This window comes from Raphanus sativus, chromosome 1, assembly GCF_000801105.2.
Source record: "Raphanus sativus cultivar WK10039 chromosome 1, ASM80110v3, whole genome shotgun sequence".
Taxonomy (NCBI): domain Eukaryota; kingdom Viridiplantae; phylum Streptophyta; class Magnoliopsida; order Brassicales; family Brassicaceae; genus Raphanus; species Raphanus sativus.
The window spans coordinates 9596255-9619775 of NC_079511.1; the positions used below are offsets into that span (position 1 = coordinate 9596255).

General features: G+C 34.4%; 6 protein-coding genes across 7 annotated transcripts; 4 read left to right on the plus strand and 2 right to left on the minus strand.

The window, feature by feature from the left end:
- The first annotated feature begins 42 nt into the window (after positions 1-42).
- On the plus strand, positions 43-1520 carry LOC108809777 (BTB/POZ domain-containing protein At1g21780). Its single transcript, XM_018581923.2, has 4 exons — positions 43-233; positions 333-478; positions 557-672; positions 762-1520. The coding sequence occupies exons 1-4, from the start codon at positions 121-123 to the stop codon at positions 1365-1367; spliced, it is 981 nt and encodes a 326-aa protein (XP_018437425.1). The 5' UTR covers positions 43-120; the 3' UTR covers positions 1368-1520.
- A 2498-nt stretch (positions 1521-4018) lies between these two features.
- Positions 4019-5360, plus strand: LOC108859266 (uncharacterized). The gene is made up of 3 exons (XM_018633189.2): positions 4019-4436; positions 4504-4781; positions 4851-5360. Exons 1-3 carry the CDS (start codon positions 4193-4195, stop codon positions 5169-5171), a joined length of 843 nt encoding a protein of 280 aa, XP_018488691.1. The 5' UTR covers positions 4019-4192; the 3' UTR covers positions 5172-5360.
- A 2026-nt stretch (positions 5361-7386) lies between these two features.
- LOC108860655 (uncharacterized) lies at positions 7387-9882 on the minus strand. Of its 2 annotated transcripts, XM_057010029.1 has the most exons (3): positions 9439-9882; positions 8747-9067; positions 7387-7772 (listed from the first exon to the last, which is right to left on the minus strand). In XM_057010029.1, exons 1-3 carry the CDS (start codon positions 9704-9706, stop codon positions 7540-7542), a joined length of 822 nt encoding a protein of 273 aa, XP_056866009.1. In that variant the 5' UTR covers positions 9707-9882; the 3' UTR covers positions 7387-7539. The 2 variants fall into 2 exon arrangements, with proteins under 2 accessions (XP_056866009.1, XP_018490019.2); XM_018634517.2 differs by lacking the exon at positions 7387-7772 and having other exon boundaries at positions 8141-9067; positions 9439-9873.
- A 6593-nt stretch (positions 9883-16475) lies between these two features.
- Positions 16476-16772, plus strand: LOC108844813 (uncharacterized). Its single transcript, XM_018618108.2, has one exon. The coding sequence runs from the start codon at positions 16476-16478 to the stop codon at positions 16770-16772; it is 297 nt and encodes a 98-aa protein (XP_018473610.2).
- Positions 16773-17623: 851 nt separating this feature from the next.
- Positions 17624-19570, plus strand: LOC108844257 (lysM domain-containing GPI-anchored protein 1). Its single transcript, XM_018617516.2, has 5 exons — positions 17624-18536; positions 18627-18744; positions 18844-19005; positions 19106-19137; positions 19219-19570. Exons 1-5 carry the CDS (start codon positions 17879-17881, stop codon positions 19497-19499), a joined length of 1251 nt encoding a protein of 416 aa, XP_018473018.2. The 5' UTR covers positions 17624-17878; the 3' UTR covers positions 19500-19570.
- Positions 19571-19598: 28 nt separating this feature from the next.
- LOC108844349 (WAT1-related protein At1g21890) lies at positions 19599-22036 on the minus strand. Its single transcript, XM_018617631.2, has 7 exons — positions 21806-22036; positions 21553-21615; positions 21292-21408; positions 20528-20795; positions 20278-20436; positions 20032-20183; positions 19599-19955 (listed from the first exon to the last, which is right to left on the minus strand). The coding sequence occupies exons 1-7, from the start codon at positions 22006-22008 to the stop codon at positions 19754-19756; spliced, it is 1164 nt and encodes a 387-aa protein (XP_018473133.2). The 5' UTR covers positions 22009-22036; the 3' UTR covers positions 19599-19753.
- Between the last annotated feature and the right edge of the window lie 1485 nt (positions 22037-23521).

Below are 23521 nucleotides of genomic sequence, written 5' to 3' on the forward strand. Positions count from 1 at the left end.
CTGGTGTTAGTTGCTTGCTTGCTTGCTTGGGTTCGTGTCATATGGCGTGAAGTAAAGCTTTTTTTCCAGAGAGAAAAGGAAGTCAAAAAAGAATCTTTGAGAGAGAGTTCACAGGAGTGGATGGGGGACACGAAGGTGGAGACAATCTCGAGATTAGCTCAATGGCGGATTGAAAATTTTGGACCTTGCTCTTTCAAAAAGTCTGATCCTTTCAAAGCTGGAATCTGGAATTGGTAATAATCAATGTTTTGATTTTTTTTTTCTTTTTTTTTAATAATTCTGTTTGTGGCTCTCTTGATTAATTCATGTGGTGTTTTGGATGATGATTGAAGGCATCTGTCTATAGAGAGGAATCGTTTCCTATCTGTTAGGCTCTTCCCAGAACTCTCTCGTGTATCCAAGGAACAACCTCCTATTGCTAAATTTGTTCTTCGTGTCTCCAACGTTGGCCCTAACCGTAAACTATACATCTCTCCTGGTATGTATTAGTCTCTGAATGTTATGTTACTTGTCTTGTGGTGGTTGCTTGAAGTTAATTAGTGCCTACCTATTGTAGTGTATGAGAAACTGCTGCGTACAACTGATGATTGTGTGTGGCATGTGGATTCAAGCTTCCACGGTCGTTTCACCATTGATGTTGAGTTTCTTGATCTCAAAATCTGCCCTTTGAATGTAAGTTTTCAGATTTTTTTTTTTAATTAAAAGTATTTTCGATTTGAGTGTATCTTTTATTTTCCCATGGTTTCGATCATTATCCACAGGGTGGTGAAGCTTCACCTGTTTGGCCAACGGATACAACAATGCAATCAATCTCAACGCAAACCACTCTCAAATGCTTATCCCGTATGCTAGAAGAAAACATCCTCTCCGACGTAACCATCCACACATCCGGCGGGACGCTCTCCGCTCACAAGGCCATCCTCTCCGCCAGCTCAAACGTCTTCAGAAGCATGTTCCATCACGACCTCAAGGAGAAAGAGTCATCCACCATCCACATCGACGACATGTCTAGAGAATCCTGCATGGCGCTCCTTAGCTACCTCTACGGAAGCATAACGCAGGAAGACTTCTGGAAACACAGGCTCGCGCTTCTAGGAGCCGCGAACAAGTACGATATCACGGATCTGAAGGCGGCATGCGAGGAGAGCCTGATGGAAGATATAAACTCCGGGAACGTGCTGGAGAGGCTGCAGGAGGCTTGGCTTTATCAGCTGGAGAAACTGAAGAAAGGGTGTTTGATGTATTTGTTTGATTTCGGAAAGATTTATGATGTCAGGGAGGAGATCAGCGGTTTCTTCAGGCAGGCTGATCGTGAGCTGATGCTGGAGATGTTCCAGGAGGTTTTGTCGGTGTGGAAACCGGTTTGAGAAATAATATTATACTTTTGAAACATTGGTTTTCAAAATGTTTCAGTTTGATTGTGTTCTGTGTCTATAATCATATGATATCTTGCTTTCTTGTGTTGTGTGTCTGTAAACATTTCTCTATTGTTCTCTCTATTTACGGTGGGTTTAGCTCTTCTTTGCTTTTACTGTTAGTTCTCATATTCTGACTTCTCTTTTTAATCATAAGTTTTGCTGGAAAACTCAAAATGTCTTAACTTATTACATTTATCAATATCTTTCCGTAACTTAAATTAAAATAGAAAATTATCACTGTCTAATGTCTATCCATGATTATGTTTTCAATACAATTTTTTTCAGTTTCATACAAATGAGCGCTTGGTGTTGCCATGGCGCATGGCTCATGCGAGAGACAGAGACACTCATTGCCTCACCTAGCCATATGCTATTTAAAATCCAGCCGGTCTATTTAAAGATATGTGAAGAATCGGTTAGAATGGTGTTTAGGATTTTGGATATTATCTGAATTTGATCCAAACTCAAACTGAAAAGCTTAAAAGACTTGATTCTAAATTCTAAATTAGTTGAAATAAAATTTTGAAACATAAATAATTTTGTCAGGTACTTACTTTTATGTTTATTTTTATCTGAAATCAACTAAAGTAGTATTATTATCACGAAATAGATAAAAGATAGATTGTAGACAAAATTATAAAATCTATCCAAAAATGTAATAATATTTAACCGAACCTATATAAAACTTGAATGGAAATTATGAAGTTAGAATCCAAAAATCTGAAAAAATCTTTGTAGTAATATTTGAGAATTCATGTTTATACATGGCTATTTATACGTGTCACACTCACATAAATTCATATGACGGTTAATTACAGCAATACCTTTAATAAATCAAATTATGGTTGGATCACAAAAGTAGGTGTTATCTAATATATCCAAATAATAATCTAACAGACGAGATAATATATATCTAAAATCATATATCAAATTTAAAATAACAATTTTAAACTACAACAATGTACCGATTTTAACTGCATGTTTGTTTCTTAGTAGGATTTGTACTCTATAAACCCTCACCCATCTTACATGGGACTTCTGGTAATCTGTTTAGGAATGTGGAGAGTCGATAACGTCCACATGGTGGACCGAAACCTCTGGTGGCCCGTGTTGACAAGCATGCCTGGCCGAGTTCATGGTGGAGTATTGGCAATCTCGCTCCGCCACCATTGTACGTTTTAAGAAATTGACGGTCAGAAAACCTCCTATTTTAATGTATTCTTGTAAATAAAATTATAATTATTTTAATGTAATTAAGCCAAATAAATTAAAATATTAGTTCTGATTGCCATTAATAACAATTATATATGATTATGTAAAATGCATCTTTTCACCTTATAATTATCAAGTGTTTTGTTTTTAGATAACATAGTCTCTAACTTACCTTTGTTGCTACTTTGATAACTAAATGTGAACCTTTAATTTTATTAAAATTTATTATTTTCTTTAGAAATTTACAAAATAAGTAAGTTAACATATGTATTTTAAATCATAAAATACATTAAACATATTACATGTTATGTTCTATGCGGTTTTAACTATGATATTTAACATTATCTCTTTGTAAACATGTTTAGCTTTGTAAATGGATTTGCTATTGAATGACAAGAACTGTGCAGTCTTGTGAAAGCAAAACTACAACTCTGAGATAGAAACTGGTGCACTCAAATTCCCAACAAAAACATCTATAAATAGATGTTATGGATTTTGTATGTCTTTCATGCATTTAATGATTGATCCATAAAAGCAATACAATCGGTTAAGAACTCTTTTGGATTTCTTTAAAAAAGTATATTTTTTAAAATAAAATTTAGTTAGTCAATTAAGTTTGATTGTTTTTTATAAAGTTCAACCAATTAAAAAAAAAGACCGTTAGAAGCGAAATTACTTAGAATGACTTTAATCATTCTACTAGTTACTAGAGTAATTCATATTATTTTGTAACTACTAGATTAAAACATAAAACAATCAAATTTACTAACATCACATATAGTATATTTTGTATAATTTATATATCTGAATGAGGTTTCAAAAGATTATCATTGTTGTGTTCATTTATATAACTTTGAATCTATCAACATTTTAGTTTATTTTTATTATTTAATTCTCGAAACAATATATAATAAATTATATATAATCTCACTAAAATAAATTTACAAATCTATGAATCAAACTAAATGCAGTAACAAAATGAATCAAAATTTAATTTATAGAGTAAAAATATTGTGGTTGGAACACAAAAGTAGATGTTATCTAATATATCCAAATAATAATCAAACAGACGAGATAATATATATCCAAAATCATATATCAAATTTAAAATATTTTTTTTAAAGAAAATAGTTTTAAACTAAAATGTTAATAAACAGTTATCATGTATATACTTTGTAGATGCTTATAGTTAACCGGGAAATGAGATGGTATAATCTGAATGGATATCTAAATAGACATTATTGGGCCGTAGCTCAAATGGGCTTAATGGGCCTCATAAGGTAGCAGTTTGTGGAAATCAAATGTCGGCACATTAGAGTATTTTAATTTTGTCGGCTTGTTGTAGATTCAGCCTAAAGAACAGAACAAGTCTTGCTGCAGAACACGTGTCGGTTGCGTCCTAAACGCGCTCTTACAAACTTTTTTTGTTTAACGTAAAATAATATAACAGGAGAAGAAAGATTGGATAAACGTCGGAGCTTGAGGAAGGGCCTATAGCCAGAGCCGCTAAAAGAAAATAAATTAAATTAGGGCTATAAACTTTACCGGGAAGATAACTTTTGATGGCGAGGACGGGAACTGGGAAGAACGGTGCGGGGCAATTCTTCCTGGCGACGCTGCTTCTATGGCTAGTCTCCGTCGTGTTCGAGATTGCCTTCAACCTAAGGACCGAGCTTCTCTGGGTGATCAGCGGAGGATGCTTCTTTCAATCGGCGAATTGGTTTGTTCGTGCTTGCCTCTCTCGTGACCCTCTCTTCGTTAACACCTCCGTCTCGCTCCTACACTCAATCATCACCTCCGCCTCAGGTCTCTCTCCCTCTCTCTCTCTCGCTTCTATACTCTGATTAACGATGATTTTGCATTGGTTGTGTAGTGGTTTTCATTCTGCTCAACCAATGCTTAGAGAAAGGTGTAGACGAGATGTTCGATCATTCTGAGCTCGTTGGTGGGGCTTGGAACTGGGCACACCCTGCTCTGTGTTTCTCTTGCGGTTACTTTGCTTATGACCAGTGGGATATGCTTCGGTACCGTTTGTACAGCGGTTTAATACCTTCTATCCTGGTCCACCATCTCGTCCTCCTCGTTTGCTTCACTTTGGCTCTGTACCGGAACGTAACCATCAACTACCTCATCCTTACTCTCATTTGCGAGGTACGCTTTTAAAAGAAGCTTTCTATGCTTTACATAAAACAATCTATAAGTGACATTCGTTACAAACAGATGCATTCGATCTTTCTGCACGTGAGGAAGCTAAGGAGGATGGCGGGAATCCGTGACAGCGGCACGGCGTTGGTGAAACTGGAGTGGGTACTAAACTGGACGGCCTTTGTGTTTGCGAGATGCATTCCTCACATTCTCATCACTGTCAAGCTGATCAAAGACGCGCACAAGTTTGGGAGAGGTGTTGAGTGGCCGCTCGCTCTGTTTGGTATGGCTGGAATGAACATCCTCAATGTGGGTCTTGGGATGGATCTGTTTCATGCTTTTAGAAGAGAGAGAAGCAACAGAAGAAATCAAGAGAAGAGTAACCATGTAGAATGATTAGCCATTTTTTTGGAAGCCATCCTTAGACCAAGGTTTATTGTAAGGTTTATAATACACATTACCACACTCATCTGTTTTTTATTTCTGAGGCTTTGCTACTATGTTTCTATTTAGCTTTCAGATTCTTTCTTTTTTTGAACGAAAACTACATGTAAATGTTATTTGTTTGATGATTTTTTTCTTTTGTATGAGCCATAAGAAAATCAGAATCTGAAAACTCTGGTAAAACCTGTGCGGCTAAAGAGCAGATTGACCTCTACCAACTTCAAGAGCAGATTGCTCAAAGACGATATGGTCCTTTTTGATCTCTTCCCACTTTATCTCAACAACTCTGGGCTCAATTTCTTCTCGCTTCTCCACAGCATTTAGTTACCTTCTCCTTTTTAAGCTCAGTTCATATTCAGTCATTTATAGCATGTCCCTCAGGCAGAGCCACAAGACGACCATCTCAAAGAAATCATCCATGAGATCAGTTTTACATAGAAGAATTAATCCCCTGAAGGCTTCTATCATTTGCCTTTTACAATCTTGAATTGTTTTTTCCCTCACAAGCCATTGCTGATTTATCCACATGAGATGAGCCATAAAAATCCCCTCCATCCCCTCTCTTCCTTACATTTGAATGACTATCCGAAGAAGACCGATTAGATGGTAGTGAATAGTGATGATTCATCTATACAGCTTCATGCACTCTGCTTCGAGTTTCACCACCTACTTTATGCTATCTTTATGCTGCTTACTACATATATTGTCTTGGGTGTTGATATGTAAATAAAAGGGCCTAAATGTCATATTCATACAAAATGCAATGAAAAGTACACATACATGTATGAATATGCATATACCGTCGGATAAGAAATTGGATAAGTGTTGTTGTTGGAGTAGTTCCAAGTATTAAGTATATACGTCATGCTCTTTAGTTCAAGACTTTGAAATTTGAATCCCACATGTTGCTGTCACTCATGAATCATGACTAACATATAAATATATGCTTAGACCATGCATTACTCATGCAACATAGGATTATAAGTCATAACATGCCAAATTATCCTCAACATCTCAACTCTTGTATGTTTTAAATTTAACCCCACTATACAATTTAGTATATGCGATAACTACATGCGCCCACCAATGGGGCTACGTCCTGCTCGACGATCCTTGCCTTGTCCATCATATGAATTTTTGCATTAGAATTATTTTTTTGTGTTTGGTAATTAATTGCAAGGACTTATTGATCAATACGAATGATATATAATTTTACGCTATATATTTTTCTGAAAAGTGTCATTTAATTGTTCAAAATCTTTATGTTAGGTAAACAAGGAATAGGTGCGTGGTCCTTCTCCTAGTTTTGAATACGAACAACTATAAAAATGGTCCCGTTTAACCCTACAGCCACCGCTCTCGGCAAAAGAGACCCGAACTTACCAAATTTATGCAAAAAACACTCATAAATTTGAAAGAAAAAAAAAATCCCCATGTGCTATGTAGGTCTAAAAACGATGGCTAATTATCCTGATTTATCATAATCACCATTTTTTGGTGAAACATAATCACCATATTTTCGATCATTCTTTTCGTTTTTCTCCATTATCCAGTTGTTGTATTTGGAGACCTGTTAATTTCTTGGTGGACTCTTCAATGGTTTATTAGAACTTGTTTCAAGTTTTGATTTGAATAAATAGAAGTATTCCTGACCGCAAACAGATAACATTCAAGCCCTAAACATCCAGCTAAATCTGCTCGATAGTTTTTTAATAATAGTTTCAATAATATGAAAATTGAAAAAGGTGCAAAAAGTAGAGAAAAGTACACAGAACAAACAAGTGGACTCGTCGTTCAATCAACCTAAAAATTAGGTTTTCTCTCGCATCAGTCTTACCACATTGATAAAATTCTTATATAATTTCTTGGGGGGAGTCACATTGCTTTCCTACTTTTGCTTGAACTTAGAAAGAAACTAAAGCAACATTTTTCCTTGAGTGGTCACCTCACAAAAAAATAAAGATCATATATCAAAATCAACATTGTCAAATGAATCTACTATTGATTTTACATTTTATCATATTTCGCCTTCTAATCAACATGAACTTGGTAGTTGGTAACCTATGTAACATATGACATGACAAGTCTCCAACATAAACCAATGTGCTACAATTATTTCACAAGTTCTTTTAAATTGAATTTTTTTTTGAAGGTTTTTTTATTACATTGAATATGATTTTCTTTGAAAGAGATAAAACCTAACTAATTTGCCGGTAGAAAATCATCTTGACGCAAAACCAAAGTTGCATCACCTTGTCGTATCTAGTATGCATTCTCCCACGAGCAGAACCAAAATATGGTTGCGGATGTGTTTGTCAATTTACCTTGTTACCAGATGTGGGTCTGTAGGTGTTGCTCTGTGATGTTGATTGGTTCGTTCTCGCCATAGCGAGTGAATAGTTGACTGAAGTGCAGACCGAAGTAGAAACAGAGTGTTGCAGTCCAGAGTTGTATCCGTCAGGCTGTCCAGAATATGGTTCCAGTCATTCGAATAACGAGTCCCTAACAACTTGATGGTGAGCTTCTTCCAAACTATCTCAGTTGTAGGTACAGCTGAAAAAGAACTTCTTCCAAATTATCTCACAAGTTCTACTATAATATTTTATAACAAAAGATTTGGAAGTATACAATGTATGCAAAAGAGATGACAACTATAAGACGATGTGAATGGGGCGGCATTGGGGTCCTTTTTTGTGCTACAATGTTTCCCACTATTGTGTACAACTTAACATGGACTCTTCTTGCATTATAAAATGTACTACTCTCGTTTATTTATTTTATAAAGAGAAATGAGAATAAAGGAAACTAAAGGTGAGCACTAAAAGTCATAAAGGAAGAATTCCAAGAATCCCATGTAAAATTATTTATTTAAAAGCAACTAAATTTTGTATTTTTTTCTTCTCGCTTTCCTTAGCTTCTTATTTCTTTTACTGGAATTAATTTCATTAACACTGGCAAATTACAAATGTGAAAGATTATTGTCGAGATACATTGCTGGCAGATTACAAGCCTCCTAAGATAAAACCCTCATTAGAAAAGACGAAGTCTCCAATCGAGGAAAACCATTAAAACTAAACAAGAAAAAGTGAAATACTATTATTTTAAAAATAATGATAAAAGGCTATTTTGACCCTTCTCCCATCTTTTAATAAGCTTTATCAGATACAGACCACAAGCCAACAAAGAAGTATGGTACATGGCAAGCCTCTTGTGCCTTTTACATATGCTTTAGAAATTATATGTAAATTATTTGGTTAAAAACTAAAAGATTATATGTAATACACCTAGTTTTACAAAAATCTATTCAATTCAACAATTTAATTTATGGGTTTTCCAGCATTATCATTACTTACAACAGAAAAAACTTCAAAATATTTTTTCTTTAAACAGAAGCGTCAATCATTGACAAAACGACCAAACCAAATATTAAACTATAAAAAAGCAATATAAATATTTGTTTTTTTAAACACCAAAAAATTATTTGTTTTAGGTGTAGTAAATAAATATATGAAAAATTCAATTTTTACTTTTCCTGGTTTTTCTTCTGGTTAAGGTCCTCACCACCCAACCCTGTTTCCTCACTTTGGTTCCTTCGACCTTGGATGATGATGCCACATGACGAGAAGAGGTGGACAATCCTGATCTTAGTTTAATTACGTGAAAAAGATGGCCAATACGTTTGCGCCACCTCAGAGATGACTTGACACTTTTACGCTCTACGATACTAGTACTGCTAGTTATTAGGGACTGCTGCTCTTTACATGTTGAGTTGATGTTGTCTACACACTCTGTTTTCTTTTCCCACGACGCGTTTCCATCATTTTCGAATTTGATTGATATAAAAGAATCTGAACACACACACACAAGATAGATAAATTTCAATTATTTATTGATTTAAAAAATATATTTTTGTTGATTCGTACAGCAATTAAGAATGCATAAAATTCGAGAACTATAAGCGATAATTAGCCGTAGCCTGCGTCATTCATTATACGAGAAACAAAAAGGGTTAATATCCAATTGGAATTCGATCTTGAAGTATGATGATTTTAAAGTTGGTTAAGATAACATGAATAACCAACTTTAAAATCATCATACTTCATAAATATGCAGTTTAGCAAAAAAAAAGATAACATGAATACTTTAGCAAACAAAAGATAACATGAATATAAATATGAAGTTTACATAACTGGTGTGTAATACATATATAGTTGTGTACCTTCTTGGCTTGTGGAGACGTCAAGATCGGATGGTGGACTGAATTTCCGGTGGTGCCTGAGATCGAGGCGACTGAGGAGAGCGCTAAAGGCAAAGATCTTAGGGAGGCTAATGATTGATGAAGATGAAGAATGTTTGGTTCTTGACGATCTCTGCTTTGAAGCTAAAACCAGAAGCCTCTCGTTCAAACAGAGTGGACACACTCCCACATATTCTTCCTTCGGGTGGAAATAACAGTATGGTGAGCTATCATCTTTGTACATATCCATCCTCACTACCAAATAAAACGAGAGAAGAGAAGGAGAGAGAGAGAGGCCGTAAAAGAAGAGAGGGAGATAAGAAATGAGATGGGAGTAGGTCTGAAATTAAGTTTCGAAATATATATCGAATACATATATATTTCATATTATTTCCCAAGTAGATAAGCCTTTTAGCTACTTGGAAGAAACGAAAAAAGAAAAGAAAAATGACATGCATTTTAGTTATGAATTATGATACTATTTAAATCAGCTATCCATCAAATAGGTTGATTTATTTTATTATTAGATTTTGCAGACATTACTGTTCTCAGACATTGACATAAAATCCCATAATATATATTCTTTTTTGATCAAAAATAATATATATATATATATAATATATATATATATATATATATATATATATATATATATATTTACTAAGGTCATGCATCTGCTTCTTTTTGGGTTCAAAAGTCATGCATCTGCTATAACAGATCATGAACTTACTTCTTATGGGACTTTATTTGTGTAATCTTTCTTTTTGTAAAATGGACAATATATATATCAAGGTATTGTCCATTTTAATATTGTCTATACATTTACAATATAAGTATTGTCCATTTGTGTAATATTGTCCAATTTTGTGTAATATATCAAAGTATTGTCCATTTTGTGTAATATTTTTATACATATACAATATCATTCAGGCGTTTTAATATCTAAGAACGTTGCTTCAACAAGTAATTATTAAAGTTCATTTTGGATCCAGATATTGTTTAATTTTACCAATTGGCATGTGTCACATATATTATTTAATACTAATTCGATAATCTAGAAACAATACTGTGAACACAAAATCTATATGCTTTTGTTTTTAATAAACTTGGACGTGTTGGCCGAGAAACATCCACTTGTAGTATTCGTAATCTAAAAGAGAATGTATCTGAGGGTTCCACCAAGACAAGTCATCATTCTGTTTGATTATATGTGTGAGTGATTTTGGATGTCTCTCTCTATTCAAACTCTGTCTTCTCACCTTAACTAGAAGTTTTTTTTTTGGCAACTGGTCGAAATTTCCTATATCCATAAGAATTATTTTTCCAACTTTTTTGTATCGAATCCATTAATGTTTTATCATTCACTAATTATAATTCAAACTGTTATTTATATGAATTATTTCTTTGTTCATACATTATTTTCGTGGAGAATAATTATGTTTGCTTCTCAATTTGGCTTTCTCACATCACATGGAGTGTGAAGTCTGCATTATCAAGACCATATCGCTTCATCTACAATTCTTACTTCTTTGGGCGAAACAAAAGATCAGATCCATGATTCATCTTAGGGTTTGATAAAATTTCTCCCTATTTGCTAAGCATCTTGAAAATTGCTCAAATTATGTCTTCTATTTGTCTTCACAAACTCGAAATCACGTGCTTATCTAACAAATGGGAATAAGTAATAATTAAAGTTTGGGAGCTAGATTGACCTAATTTAAAAAGTTTGGGGGTTTGGGGTGTGTGAACACTAAAGGTGTCCATTTTATGCGTTGGTCAAGATTCTGGGCGTTCACGTGATTTAAAAGAAAAAGAAGGAGAAGAGACAGGCTTCAATATCAAGAGCTAGAAACCCAAACACTTTAAATAAAAAAAGACACTGACAGGTGATATGTTTGTGTAGTGATGAGTTTCAATGTATCATCACTTTTTCAGTTAGACCATCCCACATACTTCCTTTACACTATACGACTCAATGATCAACGTTATTAATGTCTTTAACAATACATCCCATATAAGAAAACGTATATTATATCTGCCTATCACTTCATTATCAGTTCTTCTCAAACCGATACGGACCATTCGATCTTCCTAGTCCGACAGTGACATAAAAGAATATGCTGTTTCAACTATTCATGCTGATCTTAATGCCAAAAACACAATCTAACGTGGTTAGAATCACCCAATTCAGGTGTAAGCAACTCATGCTCACATGTAACATATTCTTCGTATCCAAACCGTCTAACTTGGCCAGCTTTAAGAGTAATCAGCAGAACTCATGAAGGTGTTAAGATTATAGTTTTTTAAAGATAATATATAGACAGTATATATATCTACATACTGTATAAAAAAAGCATAACGCTATGTCTGAATAGTGTCGTTGCCTAGTTAATTCGCTAAACCTCTTGTTCAATTCTCTTATTTATAGATATCACATGGCTATAATCCATGTAACTGTACGATCTTATCAATTTTTGGGGAAATAAGAGTAAGACCATCATTATTGGTGTCCACTCTCTCTCTCTTAACTAAGGGCTTTCTCTTTTTTTTTTTTTTTGGTCGGTAGAGAGTAAGGGCTCGCCCTTAAATAAGGGCTTTCTCACTCTCTTTCTTCTCGGTCCCCGCGTTATTCCTCTTAAGGGCTTTACCAAGGCCTTCCCAATATTGATGCTCTAAGTCCTACAAGATTATCCAGAGAGCACAGACAAAGGAACTTTTTATTATGAAAAGGCGATGTAAAACAAAAGAAAGAGTGAGCACATGGGAGGCATGGAGAAAATTTGGATAGGATTCGAGTCATGTTCCTGTTATGGAGTTCTTGTAGTATGGGTCACTATAAACAGGATCACTTTTCTGTTACTAAATTTGATTATTTTTTTTCTAATCCTAAATGTTTGTTTCTTAGTTGTTTTAATATTAAAGCTTTTAGCATCACATGGGAACATGCAAGAAAACAACTAGGTAAAACCACACTAGCGATCGAGATCCTACGATTATGTCTTTTTGATCTCCAGAGATGTTGTGAGTCGATGACCAAGCTTACCTGATTTAAGGAATCGTTAGAGTTATTATTCAGTTCACATCTATTATTGAACCATTCGACATATCTTTTTAGATAAGTGTATGTTGTTACAAAGAAATATTTATAACAACAATATATTGGCATATATGGTTTTATATGTGCAAGCTATAGGATTTGCAATATCGAACATTAATGATCGTTAGCATTATATTGTTTGGAGGATTAAAAATGGTAAAGCACAGCTTTACAAAACTAAATGGATCTATATATCTAAAAACAAAACAACGTTTAAAAAACAACAACCAAAAATAGTTATCCTCACTTTTGTGTTATATAAGTTACTACACTAACCCAATATTACCGTAGAAGCTTCATTGATCCAGTGATTTGACTAAAAGTTCATTAGTGTTTCTAGACCCGGAGTTCTAGTTTTCAAAAAAAAAACGTGGATTATGCATATTAAAAAATTCAATATTACTCAACAAATTATTTTTCTCACTATTCCAAATTTTGTAGCCAAACACATTTGTAGTTCAGTGTTTTCATGATCATAGCAATGATGTTTTTTGCACAAACTTCTCATTCAACTAATATAGAAATGTGTGTAAAGCATATATTCCAAATCAATGCATGAAAGTGGCTAAGAAGCCTGATTTAGCTATGTGTGAAGAAGCTTGCAAAATGTTTTGTGACAAACAATTAGACGATCATGAAGAATACGTTGTTCCTCCAACAAAAGATGGTGCAATTATATGGCACCAAACGGTTGCCAGTGATTCAAATTATGGAAACTCACATTTCCTTACACTTTCTTAATTTTTATGAAGAATTATGTTTGTGTTTGTTTTGTCACATTTGATTTTACTATGTTAATCAATACATTATGAATGTAAATATATACTTTTCTCGTCAAACAAAATATACTTATTTTTTTGGTTTGATACACAACACAAGTCAGAAAATTAAGATCCCTTAAAAAATTGATTGATGTATTTTATATTTCACTCTTCAAACTAGGTTTGGTTCATCTCAACTGTTCAGTTTCGATGAAAATTTAATCTATTGATGTAAAATTCTATTTAAATAAATCATCACTTAAATATATTCACACTCTATTTATCTGAAAACATGTTGTAGATCTATTCATTAAAATAAGTAGAAGTGATTACTGGTTCAATTATAATTTTGCCGATCTGTTTATGTATCGGAATTTACTTTTGGCTTTTGCCGATCTGTTTATATATTTTATTACCGATCGAATAATCTTACTTCTCTATTCGACTAGTCAATAAATACTTTGTTCTTATTTTATTTTATTTTTTCCAAATAAGATCAGATTTTTTATATGTTGTTTTTCTTTTCTTCCGTTATGCATGTTTCAACTCGATATCAGATTGCTATCACTTTGTTTTCTTTTGTCTCCTTCACCTCCTTAATCATCATCTTATAGGAGAGAGCAATATTGTTGCCGTTTTTAATTAAGTCTCAGAAGGATAGGCCCTCGGCCCTCCAATGGCGCTTCCCTTCATGGAAGAGGATCTAATTCCATTACGAGCTGTTTTGGAGATTCCTGAGTTAATTTCAAGGTGGTGGGGATGAAGAACAAGTGATTTAGCGCCAAAGATGGATGCAGAAGGAGCATATGTGATGTTTGATGTTCAAGCGACGGCGGTTCTCAGGGATTGAGGTTCCGGCATCGGCTGTGCTATTCCCTCGGTTATCACAACTATCTTCGTTTACTTCATTCTTATTTATTTGTTTAGAGTTATGGATTGGGTTTATTGGTTGTAAACAAAATTGGGTCTGTAAACATCGCACTGTCCTTTGAGTTTTTTTTAATGGATTTCGTCGATGAGAAAAACGATCTAAAATGAAACCTTTATTTCACTATTCGGTTTACATAAATATAAACAGAAATAAAATGTTTTTATTTGCTTAAAAACGGTGATCTGTACCTAGAAGACACAATGACTAGAGTCATTAGATTATTCTTTTTTGGGCTTTATGAAAATATATGAACCGGTCATTTATGAAATACTTTGAGAAAACTGTGAGTTTGTTTGAGATGAAAATTCTAACCGGTGACTAAAAGAATAGGTGGGAATGAGTAATTCTTCTTCATTCCTCAAATTTTACACCATTCATATATAATTTTCTTTTTCAAATGTTCTTTTTCATTCTTTTTAATTTAATAAATTATAAAGTAAAAATATTCCTTATCAAATCTAGCAAAGAACAATAAAGAATAAATATTACTATTATTTTTCTTCTTCTCCATTTCATTCTTCTTTATTTCTATTATTTTCTTTATGGTCACCGGTTAGAGCCGAAGAGTAAAATGTTATTTTCCATTATCTTTAATTTTAAATCATTTGTATCCAAACAAAATTTCGTTAGACATATCTTTCTATCTCATTTTCTTAACGTCTATAAATTATTTTAACACATTAGGTTTCAAACATATCCAATACAAAAACCATTAAATCTAATTTTATTTTTCTAAAATACTAACACAATTTAAAAAAAAAAGTTAGATAGAGATATTTTAATCTACATTCTAGAAGTTATATTAACTGCCAAAAAATGACTTGCAGCTAATTGTGGTGTAAAATCAAATTTAAATCGAATGGCCACCAAAACAAATCAACACTGGTATTATTTACACAATATAACAAACATAATTTACTTTTTTTCATAAGAAAACTAATCTATAATTGTTGCTCTAAAAAAACAATTCTATAATTGTAGATGAAAAATATGTGCACCTTAGAAATCTTTTTGATACATACCTTGCATATAAATTTCATAAAAATGTATTTTACATGATTTTATTAATTATACATTATGATTTGAATCAGATGGTTATAAGATATATTCATCCCACAGACATATTAAAAATATAAATAATTAATTTTAACGACTACCAAAATCGAATTTCTAATATTATTATTTAAACCTAATAAAAGCAATATAACTAACCTAATTGAAACTCAAATTCATAAATAACTTAACGGTTCCTATAACTAAGAACCAAAAACTACAACCGAACTGGAACTAAACCAAAAACCAAAAATACAATCTGGAAACGAACCGAAAGCACATGTCTAAACATATTAGAAAACAAACAGATATATACTAATAAATTTGTAAAAAAAATAACAATAATTTCGCGCTTTGTACGCTTGGTTATTTTAAAATTGAGTTAAAAATAGAGGGAAATGTCTTTTCTCTTGCGATCAACTCGATCGGAATTTACTTTGGCTTTTGCCAATCTGTTTATATCTTTTGTTACCGATCGAATAGTCTTCCTTCTCCATTCGATTAGTCAATAAATACTTTGTTCTTATTTTATCTTTTTCTTCAAATAAGATTAGAGTTTTTTATACGTTGTTTTTGCCAAGCTGGTGCTTTCTCCGCTTCCTCCCAGAGCCGCTACTGTCTCATCTGACCAGTGTAACGTGAGACTGCATCGTTTGGATTGTAGACTTTTTGGTTTGAGAATGCTAAATATTTCCTTAATGTATGTATACTGTGAATGCAAATTAATGTCGAGCATTTGAGGTTAATGAATATAAGAGCTTAGAGAAACCAAAACACTACTTAACTTACCCAACAGCAAAGAAAAAGAGTAACCGTCAAGGTCTGGACAATATATTTCCAGTTCTCAAATACTTGGTTACAAATTGGCAAAAAAATAATTGTCAGTTAAATATGCCTTGTGTAAATTGATATTATCAATGTTAACAATTAGTAATGATTTGTTCATACAAAATAGTTGTTAAGATGACCAAACAGTATAACGTACCTCAACATATTTACCCAAAAAAGGAACGGAAAGCAAATTGACATCCTAGTAACTTCTAAAAACAGCTAATACTAATATTTCTAACATATATAAATACATGAACTCAATATTCTCACCAAATCATCTTATTTCAAAATCACCATAAACAAACATATACCATTAGAAAGGTGTAAGAATCACAATACTTACAATATGGCAATTCAAGTGTCAAAAAAAATTACTAGTGTTTTGATTATTGTAATTTTATTTACAATTTTTTCAGCACAATTCTCTCATTCTAAAACGATAGATGTAGGGTGTGTAAAAAACTGTATTGTGAATCAATGCATGAAAGCATCAAAGAAGGCGACTCCAGCAGCATGTGACAATCCATGCAAGACAATGTGTACTTCTTCAATGGGTATTAAGAATTACTTCGTTCCAGGACCTGGTGGTCGTGATCCAATAAAAGCATTCTGCAGTACATTTTCCTGGTTCTGCAACAATTAATAGGGAAGTACATAATTGTATATTTTCTATGTATACGTCATATATTGACATTTTCCTATCATTATTATCGATTAATATCTCATGTATGTGTTTATTTTTCTTCACAAACAAAAAAAAAAGTTAATAGTTTGAATAATGGTATAGTCACGCTGAACGATTAGTTGAAGACTAAACATCTTAGAAGATGTTCAAGTCAACAACACATGATTGCAACAGTCAACAGATCGGTTCTCCACCATTATTAGAAAATTGCAACACATAGCAAATAGCTGTTTAGATCCAATAATACATTGCCATGACTAAATTGCAACCTACAGTAACCTCTTGAATTAGTCTCATTAGGCCAACTCATTTCAGGCCCATTTGTATTCAATTATGGTAGTGATTTCACCTTACTGCTATCTAACATTAGGCCTAACACATGACAAATCTATCAAGAAGTAAATGAACCAGCCTTCTTCGAACCAATTTCAGGCAGATATTCATCCGATCACCGTCACTGGGTTGTCTCCTTCCCTTTTTGGGCCATATTGGGACAAAAGTACACAACGTTAGTAACATAAGAAAATATTTCTCTTTTTTCCCCGCCTTGAATGATACGGTGGCCGCGAAAAAAAAAGCTCGAGAGACCGTGCTCGAGGGAAAGAATATTTCTTAAAGAAATTCTTTGCTTTAGCGTCTCTAAAAGTAAAATGGGCCTTTTAAGTGGGCCTCAGCTTATGTCAATAATTTACCGTCTTACCCTTCTTCCGATTTTCTTTAGCTTTAAAAGTAAGGGTAAATCAGTCATAAGAAAACAAAATGTTCTGTCTCGGACATCGCAAAGCTACCGTTCTGTGTTCACCTCTGTACAACACATTTGTCTGCTTCTCCCTCGCCCCTCTCTCTCTCCTCCATTTCAAATAAAGTTTTTAACTTTTCTTCACTCTCTCTCTCTCTCTCTCCTCAAGAAGAAGAAGAAAAATCCACTGATAAAGAAAGTTTCTTCCTTTATCAAACTTGAAATCTCCAGACCAATCGTCGGTTTGTCCGAACCTTCTCCATTGTACGGTGAGCAGCTTCCTGTAAGAGAGAGAGAGAGAGTCTAAAACCCTAGAAAAGAAAATATGAGAAACCCCATCTTCTTCTCCTTCCTTTTAATCATAGCTTCGAGCTCACTCTTCTCCACAGCAACAGCCAAATCAACAATCGAGCCATGCTCAAGCAACGACACCTGCAACTCCCTCCTCGGCTACACTCTCTACACCGACCTCAAAGTCTCCGAAGTCGCCTCCCTCTTCCAAGTGGACCCCATCTCCGTCCTCCTCGCCAACGCCATCGACATCTCCTACCCGGACGTCGAGAACCACATCCTCCCTTCAAGACTCTTCCTCAAGATCCCTCTCTCCTGCTCCTGCGTCGACGGCATCAGAAAATCCGTCTCCACCCGCTACAAAACCCGACCTTCCGACACCCTAGCGTCCATCGCCGACTCCGTCTACGGCGGTCTCGTCTCCTCCGAGCAGATCCAGGAGGCTAACTCGGTCGACGACCCGTCGGTGCTCGACGTCGGGACGAGCCTCGTCGTCCCTCTCCCTTGCGCTTGCTTCAACGGGACCGATAACTCTCTCCCGGCGGTTTATCTGTCGTACGTCGTGAGGGAGGTTGATACTCTGGCGGGGATCGCGAGGAGGTATGAGACTACTGTTACGGATTTGATGAATGTGAATGCCATGGGAGCTCCTGATGTTAGCTCCGGTGATATCCTCGCTGTTCCTTTGTCTGGTGAGGCTCTTAAAAGTCCACTGAAATTTTAGGGGTTCTATTTTTAGATTTAGTTGCCAAATTTGGTTCTGTGTTCTTTTTACCTTTCAGCTTGTGCTTCAAACTTTCCCAAGTACGCTTCGGATTATGGATTGATTGTTCCAAATGGTAGCTATGCTCTAGCTGCAGGTCATTGCGTGCAATGTAGCTGTGCTCTAGGGAGCCGCAGGTAATAATAGTATCAAAGAGTCGCTCCTTCTCTCTTAAGATAATGTTATTTGGTTGATGTGACTAATCAGTTTGTTTTTGAATTGTGTGTGTGATGTAGTTTGTATTGTGAGCCTGCATCTTTAGCAGTCTCTTGCTCGAGTATGCAGTGTAGAAGCAGCAACCTCATGCTCGGTAACATCACGGTGCAGCAGAGTAGCGCTGGCTGTAACGTTACGAGCTGTGATTACAATGGTTTCGCTAACGGCACTATCTTGACCATGTTAGTTTGTAAATTTACATTCTTCGCATTGTCTTTTTCTCTTGTTATCTCAAGACTACGCACTGTTTAACCATTTGTGTTCTCTTTCGTTTTTTAACAGGCTATCTAGGTCTCTTCAACCACGATGTCCCGGTAAGTTCTCTCTCTCTCTAAACAAACCAGCTGCTAGATTCGTCCGGACTAATGTGATATCAATGGGTAAAAATAATGCAGGACCTCCACAATTTGCACCGCTTCTAGCTCCACCAGATACTCTTCCAAAGGATATAATGTATGCACCAGCGCCTTCACCGGAGTTTGATGGGCCAGGATCCATAGCATCTTCGCCAAGATCATCTATGCTTCCTTCAGGCGGTGGTTCCTTTCCAGGTAACCCCGCTAATGGTCCAGCCGGAAGCATCTCAATGGCCACTGTCTCCTCCGCTGTTAGCCACTTCTTTATCACATTTCTCATTTCAATTTCTTCTTTCTCCTTTGTTTTCTCTTCTTGTTGATTGATTCAACAACATTTTGTTATTTATTTTCCGCGCATTTAATTTAAAACTCTGGAAAGACTATTTGATTAGTTTTTAAGTTGAGTATCTCACAAAAAAACGTTTAGTTAAAACTATAAGATAGATTTAGTTCATCTCATCAGTTACATCTGATCTGCCACAATCTTTCTGTAACCAGTGGAATACAGATTTAAAAAAGAAGCAAAAACTATATATTAGAGAAAGAACCACAGATTATGTCTCCTTGCAAGTGTTCAAATTTCAAGTTGAGTAGCCTTATTAGTCTCCTGACCTTCCCTTGATTTCATATCCGGTTCTCCGGCTTCCACCGGTTTAACCGGACTCTTAACCGGAAGCCCTTTGCTGATTTCGTCATCATCACTCATTCTCTTGTCTTTGCCTTTACCCCAGACAACCGTGTATAGGCCCACGATTATAAATATCGTCCCAATCACACTGAAAACAATTTATTAATTCAAAATTTTATGAGTTTTGTTGATTTTATAGAGAGAAAAATAAATGAGAAAAGTACCTTCCGAGATGAATACTTTCAGACAAGACAACAACACCAAGAGCTGCAGTTATCACGACACAAAGAGGATTAAATGTCGCAACGAAAACTGGTCCTCTTTCTCTCATCACTACTCCTTGCACGTAATACGCCACTCCCGAACATATCACCCCCTAATCACCATTTAATTTTGTTAATCAATTAACATAAACCATCATTATGCTTGCAAAATTACATTAATTTATACATATATATATATATACTTACGGAGTAAGCGGCGGCGAAGAGATTGGAGTCGAAGCCGATTTTCCAAGCGCTCAGGTCACGGACCGTTACCAATGAGACGGCGGTTCCTTCTAACGTTCCCATTAAACATATTAACGCCGTCAATGATAGCTCAGCTGGGTACTTCTTCAGGGTAAACGACTGCGTTTTAAAACGTGATAAGACGATCGTTAGATGTTTTCTCCTACGGTTAATGACTAGACCGGACATTGTAACTATAGTTGGTACTCACTTGTAGGATGAAGAAACCAGCCCAACCAAAAGTTCTTCCCAACAACATAAGTGTACCCGGGATCCAGTGTTTGTCCAAATCCGCCGATGCTGCACCACCGTGGGATCCTCCTCCTGCACCGTCATCTCCGCCTCCGCCACCGCCGAATTTTATAAAGTCAATGATTGGACCTTTGTAGAGAGTCATGAGAAGTGCTCCGGAGACTGTAATTACTGTCCCGACAACTTTGGCTATGCTTCGTACCTTCTTAAAGTTAACGCTTTCTAATCTGAAATGTAAACAAATCTATTTAATTTAAACGATCGATCGAGCTTATGTCTGGTTACTATATTAAAATTACATGTGCAAGAAAAGAAGTCATGTTCTATATATATACTCCACTATATATAAATAGATTTGGTTAATAATGATAGTGTTTTAAAAAAAAGACATAAATTAATAGTGACATCTTACGTAAGTGGAAGTGATGATCTCACACCCATTATATTTCTTTTGGTGTTTATTAATTAATTATTCAAGTGGTATCGCGTTCCACGAACATACTAACTGTGTTTTCGTATGATTCCATTAATAATCTTGTTCCCACGGTATGGGAATTAAAAGTCAAAAGGTTAATTCTCAGAATAAGAATCACATAATCAAAGTTAAAAATTGCATTAGTATGCTGATAAGAAAAAAATAATTTTATGAAGGAATCAATATGAATCTAAGCTCGACCTTTTTTACTGAATTTGTTTACAAGAATAAATAAAATAAATGTAAACCTGAAAATAATGGCCAAGACAAAGGTGATGGCGGGAAGGACATTGGCGGTAGCAGAAGCGAAAGTTGCTGATGTGTAAGTCATCCCGACGTAGTAGAGATTCTGATCGAGCACCGGCCTGTCATTTTTAACACTCATTTATTTAGTGTTTGTTTAATTTTCATTAACTATGTAAGAAATTCAAAACAAAAAGAAAATTTACGGAGATTGTTCTTATAGTTTTTGTGTGAATGAAGTATGAGAGTACTAGAAGAGTACTTACTCAATAAATCCGAGAAGCGCAATTTGTAGGAATATTCGGAACGTCATTTTCGGCCTTATTTTCCTGCATAATCATCACAATAGCACAAATTGCATACTTGCGTTAGTTAAATTATGTATTAACTTAAACTTGTATGTAGATACGGCCCATCATTAACCTTATTTCTGTTGAGTTTTATGTTGAAAATCTATGACACATTTACACACAAAAGAAGAACCAAACTTATATGTAGAGATCAAATAACCATATATACCTTTCATGGAAAAGAGCAAACGGAGCGATGACGGCGGTGGCGATTGCATGACGATAAACAGCTAGGATGTAATGGTTCATGCCATGCTTAAGAGACACCATGGTGATTATGTACATACCGGCATAACCAAATTGCATAGATATCATTGCCAAGTATGGTTTCACTCTATTCATTAAGCTTCCCCACATTTTCTCACTCTCCATTTGTCTCTCTTTCTCTCTCTAGGTTTCTCTTTTTTGTATTTGATGTATTAATAGTGTACTTAGTTGTGACTGTATGATTATGCTAGAAGAGATTGCTTGCTTATATAGCCTAATTGGGCTGACACAAGCTGCACAAAAGGCAATAGAGGAGTGCATATGTAAAGCCATTGGTTATTTAGGCATCGCTTTTAGTTAAAGATATTTAATTGTTATCAAATAAGTATGGCAAACTATATCTTGTTATATATAATCAAAACCAGATCATAAGTTTCTCTGGTTAGATTAATACTTTAATTTAATTATTGGACTGTTGGTGGTGAAGACTTGCGTATGAGAATAATGTTGCACTGTTATTGGAATAAATATGTTGATAATTACGATGCCTGGATTATTATCTAATATATCTAACGTAGAATGTTTGTGCCAAAGTTATTGTTATATTGATAACGAATCATAAAATATCGTACCAATAAAAAGAATGTAATGTAGCAATGTATACCAAATATATTAGACTTTTTTATGTTCAACTCGAACCTCATTTATCCGTAAGTTATAAGCAAATACACTTTCGAAGAATCAAAAAGCATGCACTTACATTATATATTTGTATATTACACAATCCACTTGCAAACGACATCCGGTTTTTGTCCACTTATCATACTTGTCGATCAACAAAAGAGTTTAGTGTCAACAATCAACATGAATGTTCACGATTCATTCCTTATAATATATGTACGTGTTAATCAATATGTCTATAAAATGTATCATTTAAGAACAGATCCTTATAAACCTAGATATATAAATACACAAAAATAAAATTAAAATAAAATTAAAATATATTTTTTATAGTTTCAAATTATACATTTTCAAATAACATTTTAATAAACTTTTTATTTTTCAAAAGAAAATTCAAACTTTCTTTTTGAAATTCGAAAATAACTTTTGAAACTATTTTAAATTTTTTTTACTTTACAATTTATATTTTTTATTTTATAAAATTCTAAACCTCCATTCTAAAACTCCATCCTTTAACTCTAAATCTTAAGATCTAGAGACTAATATTTAGATTAGTTAACTCTAAAATATAAGTGTATATTTATATAATAGTTTTTTATCTTACTTCTTACAAATGTATTAATCATTACAATGAGTAACGTGTGTGATTACCATTTTTGCAGCATCATCAGTACACTTTAGTCATAAATATTTGTCTTATTTGTATAGATGCACAATCAAAATAAAATTTAGTTACCAGAATTGATGGAACATTTGATTTCTCAGTTACAGAAAAAATTGTATATTTACCGGACTTATGTATTCATTTCTGTGTGCCGTGTAGAAGGTTGGGCATGAAGCCAATAATACTAATTTGTTTTAGTATTGTGATTTGATTCGTAATTTACGGTATTTAATTTGTTGATTTGATTTGTTCCGAAAAAGTAAGAATACAAATATTTTGTCTAGGGGTGGGCACTTTACCCGATATCCGAAGTGCCACCCGAACCCGACCCGA